Raw genomic sequence first — 12,022 nt, 5'->3', positions numbered from 1 at the left:
TTTCGAAATTTGAAGCAAAAACAGAATGATTTGACTTCAGTTTTGTGAAACTATGCATAAAATATATCTGCATGAAACCGAAACCGCAGACGAGCTGAATGAGACGCAGATGCACTCTCTGCCAGCAGGTGGCGCTTAAAGCGTTTTCTTGGTTACCGCTGTAAACAAAGCAGCGCTGCACTTATGAACTTTAATATGCATTATACAGAGCCAAGAGGAAAAGAAAAAATACCATCTATACTTTTCTAAAATTGGATTCATATAAACTCCTACCCCTAATTGAATCGCGATTTGTTTAGCATCTCAACCGATTTGAATCGTCACATATTTGAATCGATTTTCAACCGGCTCGCGGTTAATCGTTACATCCCTACTTGTGAGATATAAACTTGAAATTGTGATATGTAAACTCATAATTCTGACTTACTTTCTCGCAATTCTGATTTTATATCTCGCAAACCAATAATAATAAATATGGCATACTGTCTAAATATTAATGCTTTAACACGCAATACTTTGCACTGCAAGATGAATAATACAGAAGAGATACAGAATTAATGAATGCATAATGTTTTCAAAGAAGGATCATAGATTCTGTCTGGTAAAGCACTTGATTACTTATTTCATTTTCGGTATTTCAGGCAAAAACAGAATATCTAAGAAGAGATGCTTAGATTTAGTCTGTGAGGCTCTGTGAGATAAATGCACAAAAACATAAAAACCAGCACATTTTCAAGACTTGTAACTTGAGCACTTTTATGTTAAGTGTAGTAATAACTGACCTTCTCGATTTTGTCCAGCCATTCTTTGTTGGACTGCAGTTCGGCCATGAAGGCCTGGTGTTTGAGCCATTTGCTGTGCAGGTTGCGAGCTTCATCGTAGGACATGTCCTGTGCTGTCAGCATCTTCTCATTGATCCACAGGGACAGCTGAGCAGAGGACGCAAAAACAGTCAAGCTAAGATGTATTTCTATTGGATTTGCCTTATTTTTCAGCACATAAAACTAAAACTGAAACTAAAACCATAAAAAAATTGTTACTTGAAATAAATACATGCTAACAGAAATAAAATAAATTGTTATTACTGTGTATATTTATATGTATAAATACACACACATACATGTATGTATTCAAGAAATATATGCAATATGTACTTATATTTATGTATAATATAAATCATATATGAACATATACATATATATATATATATATATACATACACATACATGTAAATATTTCTTAAATATATACATGCATGTGCATGTATTTATATATACATAATAAATCGTCAATAATCGTTTGGCAACATATATATACTGTATATATATATATATATATATATATATAAAAAGATTTAAAAAATTAATAAAAACTATAATAACATCTGTTATAGTTAACTAAAACTGAAACTAATATCATAAAAAGTGTTAAAATGAATGTTAACTGAAATGAAATATTAAAAAAAAATTAATACAGTTAGTTGCCAATTAAACATAAAAAAAATCAATTTAAAATATAAAAAACCTTAACTGATTTTTTTTTATTTCATGTATCACAACTCACAACATTTCTCGTTTTAATTTAGTTTAACTTGATGTACTAAAATAACTAAAACTGAAAATAATAAAAACAATACAGACATACACAAAAATAATAAAAATGGCAAAAACACACAAAAAATTACTAAACCCTTAACTAAAATAAAAATAAAAATAAATAAATAAAAACTCCAAATTCTAAATATGAATAAAAACTATAATAGTTTCCTAAAGATACTAAAACAACAGGGTCCGCTCACCTCCTGGCAGTCCTGCAAGAACTTCTGCAGGTCTCTGTTGTCCTTCAGCCTCATGAGCAGCTCCACGGCCGCCTCACGGTTCTTCTTATGCCTGCAGGTTAAAGGTCGAAGGTCAGCCAGACCCTTTTGTCTATTATCCTGTTCACTTTGACTTGTTTAAGTGCATGTGTTTTGTTACCGGTCATCGATGGAGGCTGCTTTCTCCTGGATGCGGTCAGCATTGATGTTTCCGTCACTGGCCAGTCTCCTCCCGGCCTCCACCACACTGTTGATCTTGTCCTCATTCGCATCCATGGTGGTCATAAAGTCCTCCTGTTTCTTAATAGCAGCTTCTGCTCCTTCAAGGGTGGTGGGCATCTCGGTATGAGCCAGAACATACTCCTGCAGAAAGACATAGAATAAATCACTCAGATAGCGATGCCATAAAAGAACCTTTTAGTGAACAGTTCTTAAAAGAACCATTTTCAAATAGTGTGAAGCACTTTTTAATAAGCCAAAAAAAAAAAAAAATGTATTGTAATTTAAAATAAAATGATGATGATTATTTTTATTTGTTTACAGTGAAATATTACAATAGCAAAATTTATTTTTTTGTTTAACATTTGAAAATGAAGAAATTAAGAGATGAAAAAAATATTAGTTTATTAAGTGAGATAAAAAATATTAGAAAAGTAATATTAATATAAAATATATTTATTATTTTTCTTAAATACTTGATTTTTTATTTTACTGTGAAATATTTAATTAATAGTCAAAGTCAAAGTTTATTTATAATAAAATGTCTTATTTTTTTAAACAATTTTATTTAGTAAAACAAAATCAAAATATGTGTAATTATTAAAAAAAGTAAAAATTAGTATTGTAATTTTAAATACTATTATTACTATTATTATTATTAAATACTCCATTTTTAAATTTTATTGTAAAATATTATGATAGTAAAATGTCTTATTTTGTTTAATATTTTTATTTAGTCAACCAAAAATCGCAATATGGATTAGTGCAATTATCATAAAAATGGTTGAAAATGAAAAAATTAAGAGACAAAAAATATTAATATTGTCATTTAAAATATATTTTTTCTTAAATACTACATTTTAATTTTACAATAGTAAAATTTTAATTACAATAGCAATATTTCTTATTTTGTTTGCAGCAATGCCATAGAAGAACCATTTTTGGGTTTCCCAAAGAACCTTTCAGTGAACCATAAAACATAAAAGAACCATTCTTTTTCTTAATGTGAAGAAGATTTTAATAATCTAAAGAATCTTTTTCAACCATAAAGAATCTTGGAAGTTAAAGGTTCTTCATGGAACCATCAACGCCTATAAAGAGCCTTTATTTTCAGGAGTACACTGGTGTTCAACCAACTTACCTGGTTGTTGAGGAAGGCCTCGGCTTGTTTGGTGTCTCTGAGGAAGATCTGATAGGCGTGAGACTGCGATAGAAGGTTCTGCCGGTTCTCCCACATCTTATGAAGCTCATTCCATCCGGTATCCAGAGCCTGGAGCCTCTGTCTCAGGAACATGTACTGAGCGTCCGTTTGTCCCTGCGTCACCATCTCGCCCATGTCCCTCATCTTCTGGTAGTCCTCTTCGTAGTTGTTAATCTCGTTCTTGATGCCTTCGTGTTGGGTCAGAAGCTTCTCGGCCTCGGCTAGCGTGTTGGGCATGTCTTCGGACGCGATGGCCGTCTGCGTGCGGGAAAGCCAGGACTGGAAATCGTCCAGCTCTCGGAGGAACTGCTGCAGCTTGCTGGCTTCCCCGAGAGACGCCTCACGGTTTCGTAGGGTTTCTTTCATCTCCTCCCAGACGGCGGTGATCTCGGCCAGCCGTCCCGTGATGGCTTTGGCCTGGTCGGGATGTTCGCCGGCCAAGCGCTCCGCCTCGCCGTGGAGGTCGCCCAGTTTGGCTTCGATGGCGGCCAGATCGCGCTCCATGCCGGTGAGCTTGCGCTGGAGGGCCATTACGCCCGTCAGGTCGTTGCCCAGCTCCTGGGTGGACTCGATGACTTTGGTCTTCTCACGGATCCAGGATTTGGTCTCGTTACAGTCGAGGTGGTAGTTCTGCACGCCCAAGGCCGAGTTCAGGGACTCTTTCTTCTGGTCCACCAGGTCGCGGAACTGACTCCACCTGCGGATGAGCATCAGGTTGTAGTTTTACGCTGGAACCAGCTGGTTCAGACTGGTTAAGTGCTAGTTTACACATGCTCAATGCATCTATTGAAGGGAGTTGACCAGCATGCTCGGATGGTTAAGCTAGTTAAGTTGTGTTCAATGAGTAGAGAAAGGAGCTGGAAATGCCAAGGTCATAGATTCAACTTCCAGGAAACACAGATAACTGATCAAATGTACGATTCATTGAAATAAAAACAAAATCGCAATATGGCTAAATGCAATAATCAAAAAGATGGTTTGAAAATGAAGAAATTGAGACTGGCAAAAAATATTAGTATTGTAATTTAAAATAAAACTATTATTATTATATTTAAATGCTTCATTTGTTTATTTTACAGTGAAATATTACAATAGTAATATTTCTTATTTTGTTTTTTATTTACATAATTTTTTTTTTTTATATTTATTTAGGAAACCAAAATTGCAATGTCTTAGTGCCATTATCAAAAATAGGATTAGAAAATGAATTAAGATGGTAAAAAATATTAGTATTGTAATTCAAAAATAAAATCATTATTATTATTTCATTATTTTTCTTATACATTAGATTTTTTTATTTACAGTGAAATATTACAATAGTAATATTAATAATTTTGTTGAATATTTTTATTTAATTGACCAAATTCACAATATGGCTTAGTGCAATTATCAAAGATGGTTTGAAAATAAAGAAATTAAGAGTAAAGTAAAAAAAAAGTAATATAATTTAAAATAAATTACAGTAAAATTACAGTACAATTTTTCTTAAATACTTGCAATATGGATTTTAAATTGAAATTGCAATATGTACAATTACCAAAACGATGGTTGAAAGTGAATATACTTTCTACACAGAACTTAAAAATACATTTGGCACCAACACAGAATGCTATGACTTGCCTGGTGTTGAGTTTGTCTTGTTGGGCTTTGATGTCTTTCTCACTCGGGTGTCCGCTGTGGATCAGCTGCCTGGCGATCTGATTGACAACAGCCACGCATGAGGCCTGGTTATTCATTTCAGGCTCCAGACTCTCAAACCTGGAGGGTAATCAAAACATTTTCACCACACAATCATCAAGAACAGCAGTTCTGAAGAATAATGTTTTACAATAAGGGCTAATTTGTCCTTGAGAAATTGAGAATGTGATGTGTGACCACATTAGAGTGAGTTCAATCTGTTATCGACCACAGAGAAGATTCAGACGTTCATTTGTACTGCTGTTCTCCAGCGGCGTGACACTGCATGAACAGCTACGGCAGTAAATGCTCCGAATTATATTGGCTTGAGAAAGCCAAAATTCTGATCAACTACTTAAACTTATTACTGTTAAGAGAAACGTTTCTAACTCATCCTAGAGCTTTCGAGCTACATCTGCCAAACTGCTTCAAAATGCACATATTTAAACTTATTTCAAACTTCAAACTGCTTTGAACATTTAAAACTACTTCAAACTTAAAACTGCTTTAAAATTAAAGTTTTTTTTTTAAATACTTCAAACTTCAAACTGCTTTAAACTATTAAAACTTATTTAAACGTTAAACTCTTTCAAACCTTGAACATTTAAAACTACTTTAAACTTAAATCTGCTTTAAAATTAAAGTTTTTAAAAATGCTTCAAATTTCAAACTGCTTTAAACTTTTAAAACTACAAATTTAAAACTTCATCAAAACTTGAAATTTTAAAACTTCTTCAAACTTAAAATTCTTTCAAACCTTGAACATTTAAAACTACTTCAAACTTCTTTCAAATTAAAGTTTTAAAAATGCTTCATAATTCAGGCTTTTAAAACTCCTTCAAACTTAAAACTGCTTTAAAATTCAAGTTTTTTAAAAATACTTCAAATTTAAAACTGCTCCAAACTTAAAACTTCTTTAAAATTCAAGTTTTTAAAGATGCTTCATAATTCAGGCTTTTAAAACTCCTTCAAACGTAAAACTGCTTTAAAATTAAAGTTTTTAAAAATACTTCAAAATTCAGACTTTTTAAACTCTTTTAAAACTTCTTCAAAATTAAAAATCCTTCAAACCTTGAACATTTAAAACTACTTCAAACGTAAGACTGCTTTAAAAAAATACTTCAAATTTAAAACTGCTTTAAACTTTTAAAACTACACATTTAAAACTTTAACTTTTAAAACTTCTTCAAACTTAAAACTACTTCAAAGGTCAAGCTTTTTAAACTACTTTAAGCTGTCTGGCTTGGTTTTCTCAAGCCAGCATCAAACATTTAAAAATGATGCAAATCAAGTAATGGCACAAAACATACCCGCAAAATTACTGCAAAATGCATGGCATAAATATGACCACAAATATCCAGACTTGACCTCTCACCTGTGTTGAATGACCTCGAGGTCCTCCAGTTTCTCTGGGATCTCCATGCTGTTGAGCCACAGCTCCTTCTCGTCGATCCAGAGCTCACACGCGTTCGCCTCGCTGAACATCTTATAGAGCGCCAGGGCATCCTGCAGGGCCTGTTTCTTAATCCTGGACAGCTCTGAAACCTCCTTATAGCGTTCCTCGATGCCCGCTAGCCGTTCGCTGACGTTGGCAGCCTGGGCCTGTTCGGGAGGCAGGGATTGGGCCTGTTCGTGAAGGGCGTCGATCACCGGGCGATAACTAGCAACCTCTGCCGACGCGTCTTTGTGTTTCTTGACCAAAGCTTGAGTGGAAAATTCATCGTGGCCGACGTCAGCGGTGGAGACGATCCGAAGCTCGTCCAAAGTCCAGGCGTCGACGTCGTCCGCGTCGGCTTGGAACTGATGAAGGCTGCAAGCCTCTTCTAAGCGCTTTTTCCTCACCGCAGCCAGTTGCTCCAGAGCGGCCCATTGGGCTTGGACATCCGCGATACGTTCGCGAATCTTGGCTTCGCCGAAGTGCCCAGCATCAGCCATCGCTTGACCTTCGCGCACCGTGTGCTGGAGGTGACCGGCGCGGCCACTCATTTCGTCTTCGAGAGCGCGGTGTTGACTCAACAGACGCACGGCACCCGTCAGATCCTTACCGCAGTCGTCCGAGGACAGGATCTGCTCTTTCTCGCGAATCCAGCCCTCCTCCTCCGCCATCTCCCAGAAGAACTTCCACAGGCGGCGGGACTCTTCCAGACGGGCGCGACGCTCCGCTGCCAGCTGGGTCAGTTCCTGGTAGCAGAACTCCATGTGGGCCACGCGGTCACGGATGACCTGAGGGTCACAAGGTTTGTAACCTGCATCGGATGGGGAGAAGATAGAAAACATTAAAGCAGCAAGAAACAATAGACAAATATATTGTAAAAAATTATTTGTGACCCTAGAGCATATTTGTAGCAATAGCCAACAATACATTGTATGGGTCAAAATTAAAGATTTTTCTTTTATGCCAAAAATCATTAGGATATTAAGTAAAGATCATGTTCCATGAAGATATTTAGTAAATTTCCTACCATAAATATATCAAAACTTAATTTTTGATTAGTAATATGCTTTGCTAAGGACTTCATTTGGACAACTTTAAAGGCGATTTTCTCAATATTTAGATTTTTTTGCACCCTCAGGGCCTAGATTTTCAAATAGTTGCATCTCGACCAAATATTGTCCTATCATAACAAACCATACATCAATGGAAAGCTTATTTATTCAGCTTTCAGATGATGTATAAATCTCAATTTTGAAAAATTGACACTTAAGAAAGAGGTTTTGTGGTCCAGGGTCACATTTTTTGAACATGTGAATAAAACATCACTGGAGTATAATGTATGAAAATACTCTTTCAGGCTTTCTAAAATTTCACAATTTAATGTGTTTAATGCCGTTTCTTTGTGAAATTTACCTGCAATTTCTGGGTAAAAACTACACCAATTTTTTTTATAGGGAAATAGATAAACTTTTCTTCACAAGCTGGTTCATTATTATTATGTACAGTGACTTTGTTGAATAACAACTCCATATGCTTTTGGAAAAAGGACTCCAATCCTTTTTGACCAATGAATTTCCATGACAACTGCAGCATTGCTTAAGTATTTTTAAACTTATTTAATAGAGCTTTCTGGGGATGATTCCATCTCATACGCTAATGTAATATATGTGTATAAGTCGCTTTTCAGCAACACTAAATTTAGATATATGAAATATATAGACATATATGAAACCATATTTATGTAGCCCATACAAATTCATTTATGTAAGCGAGGATAGCAAAATAAAGTAAACTGTGACACATCATGCCCAAAAATTCTTCATACAGTGGACTACCAGTAAAAATTATATAAATTTGGGTCCAAAAATTATTCAGAGCTTGTCTGGAAAAAAACTGAAGTTGAGGTTTGCATGAAGCTGGGTGACAGCATGCCCAGGAGACTACAGGCTGTCATTAAGGCTAAGGGTTGCCCGACGAAGTGTTCATAGTTGTGTAAATAATACTGTCATACTAACAGCTGTCTGAATTATTTTGGTTGATTGTAATCTATTACATACCTTTCTATCAAAGCTATCTAACATTATCAAGCTGAATTTGTTCTGACACAGTGTAACTCTGAGTTCTTGTCATATTTTATTACCATTTTCTAAACTATAGCGAATAAACTGTGATAATGTGAGAAATGTTGAAGGTGTCTGAATAAATTTTGGTTTGACTGTATCTATTTGATAAATGAAGTTAACCAACTAACATTATACATACCCTTTTGGTTTCTGTACCCAATATTTAAAAAATGTAGAAATGCAATAAAAATATCGGTATCGGCATTGGTATCGGCAAGTACCAAAAATAAAAGTATCGGTATCGGGCTAGTACTGGAAAAAGTGGTATCGGTGCATCCCTATATATTACATTTCCGTATGAGATGTTTATGTCAGGCAGTGTTATTATTGTTAACTAAAAATGAAAACTGAAACTAAAACTATTAAAAATGGTTTTTGTTAATTGAAATAAAGCTGAAATGAAATAAAACAGAGAAATTAGATATGAATATTTAAATGAAAATTAGACATGTTGCCTTGGCAACTAACTTAAATAAAATAAGTTGAAGTACTAAAATTACTAAAACTGAAACAACAAATAAAATGAAGCTAAATAGAAATATAAAAAACCTAATAAAAATGCAGACAAATACAGATGAAAATGTAAATTAAAAAAAATGCTAATTTAGTGTTGTTGTTTTCATATAATAATAATAATAATAAATAAAATAGTATGAATAATAATAATAAAAATGTATAAGTAATAACGTAATTTATAATAAATATTAAAATATAAACTGTTTTAAATAAATAAATAGAAAAAAGTTATAAAATATAGAAGATATAGAAGATATATAAAAATAAAAGCTAATACAAAATATTAATAAATATTATAATAATATATTAAAGCTGATGTCAGGTACTAATCTTGGAATTCAGAAATGTAAACAATTATATATTTTATATATGTGTGCACACAAAGAAGGTTTTGACTTCCTTTATAGCATAACCAGAGAAATTTATATTCACTATAAAATGTTCATGACTTTTCCATTTTCAATTTATTATATTTCCTTGACTTTCCCTGGCCTGCAAATCACAGTTTTAAAACTCCCTGTTAGTTCCAGGTTCTCCATGAACGTGGGAACCTCGCAAAACCCAGTCTGGAACAGCTCTGCATGTTTCCTCCGAATGAAAAACGGCTCTGAAACTGAATCTGAACCTGCTGGAATCATAAACTCATAGAACTTGGTCTCCCTATTTTATATTTTCATTGTCATTCTGAAAGAATGGATTCTTTGCTATGAATATTATCCAGAAATAACTTCTGATTGGCAGACTAAAGTCAGTTTCTGATTAAATGAAGAGTAAGGATGTGAAAAGCGGTGAACAGAGAGCTCTTCTTACCCTCCTCATCCACGGCAAGCTTCTGTGCGTTGGCGTTGACGGCTTTGACGCGGTCGGCCTGTATGCCGATGTCGGCCTCCACCAGAGCGTGCTTCTGCAGCAGATCCTCCACTCCCAGCAAATGCTTCCCGTAATCCTGAGACAGCAGCAGCATCTGTGGAGGACAGGAGAAACTCACAACCACATCATTTAGATCAGCATTCACTTGGCTTTGAAGCTAATGCAGGAATCTAGCTTGTACTGAAGCTTGGCTCTAATGATACATTGCTTGTGATGTTCCTCATTTGTAAGTCGCTTTGGATAAAAGCATCTGCTTAATGAATAAATGTAAAATTAAAAAGTTTTGCCATCATGTTATGTTCTAAACATTATGAAATATGCAATAACATAGGTTAAAAATTCAATAATACGGGATTTTAATAGGTTAAAGGAGCAAGTTATAAAAATGTATAGTTTGTTGGTGTCAGTGTTATTTTAGTATCATTGAGATACTACTATAGTTTTTTATATTTTGAATGTTTTTATTTTTATATTTTTTTATTTTTATAGTTTATATTTTGTATACAAAATTTTATAGTTTCTATTTAAGTTTTATATTTATTTTATTTTAATTTAAATTTTACAGTTTTGTGTTTTTGTCATTTTTTCCCATTTTTATTTCAGTTTTAGTTTTGGTTATTTTAGCGCATCAAAATAGACTAAATAAAAATGAGAAATGAGGTCTTGGCAGCTTAGCAGAAATAAAAAAAGTTTAAGGTTTGTTTTTAATAATTTTTTTTTCAGTTAAAGTATTTTATTTCAAGTAACAAAAAACATTTTATGGTTTTAGTTTTAGTTAATTATAATAACCCTCATGATTCAATGTGTATGTCAGGCAGTGCTTTTATTGTTAACTAAACCTCAAACTGAAACTAAAACTATTAAAAGTTGTTTTTGTTAACTGAAATAAGCCTGAAACAGAAAAAAAAATAGAAAATTAAAAATGCTACCTTTACTGAAATAACAACTAACTGAAATTAAATAAGTTGAAGCACTAAAATGACTAAAACTGAAATGAAAGTAAATTAAACCTAAATAGGAAGCTGAAATATTTACAAAAAATAAAAATGGCAAAAGCATTAAGATTTTAATAGGTCTGAGTAACCTATTATAAAAATGTAAAAATATATTGATGGAAAATAATACATTAATTTCAAAATGATTATTTTTATTGCGAATACAGAACTGTGTCTATAGGACCCCAAACATATAGAGCGTAAAGTCAATCTTTTGTACCATAATCTTAAAGCAAATAATCATAATATCTTCAAATATGATCCAATTATTACTATCTATTAAAAGTTTAGCTGAACAATTTTTACCTACTTCTATTGCTAGAATCTATTTTTAATGTTCATCTCACTGAGCGCTACACTGCATCTCACTTCTAACCCGTCCAACTCCCACTCCTCGTCTTCCTCGCTCACCTTCATCTCGTCCATCCAGTCCATGATGTAGAGCATCTCCTGGAAGACGCGCTGCAGGCCGAGGTTCATCTCCAGCCGCTGTCTGCGCGCTTTGAGCAGCTCCAGCAGATACTCCCACAGACGCAGCACGTTGTCTTTGCGCGCGGCGATGCGCTTGATGTCGTGGTAGTTCTCTGTCTCCAGCTCTCTGGCCACGGCCACCACCGCCAGCACGCGCTCCTCGTATGCCGAGATGTCCGTCTCGATGGCTTCGTGTTTTTTGGTAGCTGCCTCGACCGCCTGGAGGTCAAATCCGAAATTGTCCTGCAGAAAAGAAATGGGAAAGTTAAGAAAATAAGTATGGGAAAGAAATGACTGTTTTACTAGTTTTAACCTGCTACAACTTGCAATTCATTATTGCACATTTGTTTTTGCTTTTAGTTTTAGTTTTTTTTTTTTGATTTTCAGAGATGGCAAATTATTTTATTATTATTTATTTTTTTATTTTTTTAAGTACAAAAACATTAATATTAAAAATATTTTTTTTTCTTTCTTTTAAGATTGTTATGGGATTTTTTTCTGTGGTTTCTGTTTTTTTTTTTAGTGCTGTCAAATGATTAATCGCGATTAATTGCTTCCAAAATAAAAGTTTTTGTTTGCATAATATATGCGTGTATACTGTGCACATGTATTTACATGTATATATTTATATTCATATAATTGACATTATATATAAATATATTTAAGATATAAACATAACATATTTTTCTTAAATGTGTG

General features: G+C 33.8%; 1 protein-coding gene across 1 annotated transcript in view; it reads right to left on the bottom strand.

Moving 5' to 3' along the window:
• Window positions 1–12,022, bottom strand: part of sptbn1 (spectrin, beta, non-erythrocytic 1) — a 115,636-nt gene that overhangs the window by 26,171 nt on the left and 77,443 nt on the right. Inside the window, exons 12-19 of the mRNA XM_016446292.1 lie at window positions 11,264–11,566; window positions 9,798–9,951; window positions 6,289–7,159; window positions 4,857–4,994; window positions 3,177–3,933; window positions 1,977–2,179; window positions 1,799–1,889; window positions 783–929 (exon numbers count right to left, since the gene is read on the bottom strand). Coding sequence (XP_016301778.1) covers window positions 783–929; window positions 1,799–1,889; window positions 1,977–2,179; window positions 3,177–3,933; window positions 4,857–4,994; window positions 6,289–7,159; window positions 9,798–9,951; window positions 11,264–11,566 — 2,664 coding nt within the window. The remainder of the gene's footprint in view (window positions 1–782; window positions 930–1,798; window positions 1,890–1,976; window positions 2,180–3,176; window positions 3,934–4,856; window positions 4,995–6,288; window positions 7,160–9,797; window positions 9,952–11,263; window positions 11,567–12,022) is intronic.

Source organism: Sinocyclocheilus anshuiensis, unplaced genomic scaffold, assembly GCF_001515605.1.
Source record: "Sinocyclocheilus anshuiensis isolate Anshui unplaced genomic scaffold, SAMN03320099.WGS_v1.1 scaffold147, whole genome shotgun sequence".
Taxonomy (NCBI): domain Eukaryota; kingdom Metazoa; phylum Chordata; class Actinopteri; order Cypriniformes; family Cyprinidae; genus Sinocyclocheilus; species Sinocyclocheilus anshuiensis.
Note: the sequence above shows the minus strand (reverse complement) of the source record. Positions and strands in the feature narration are given on the sequence as shown.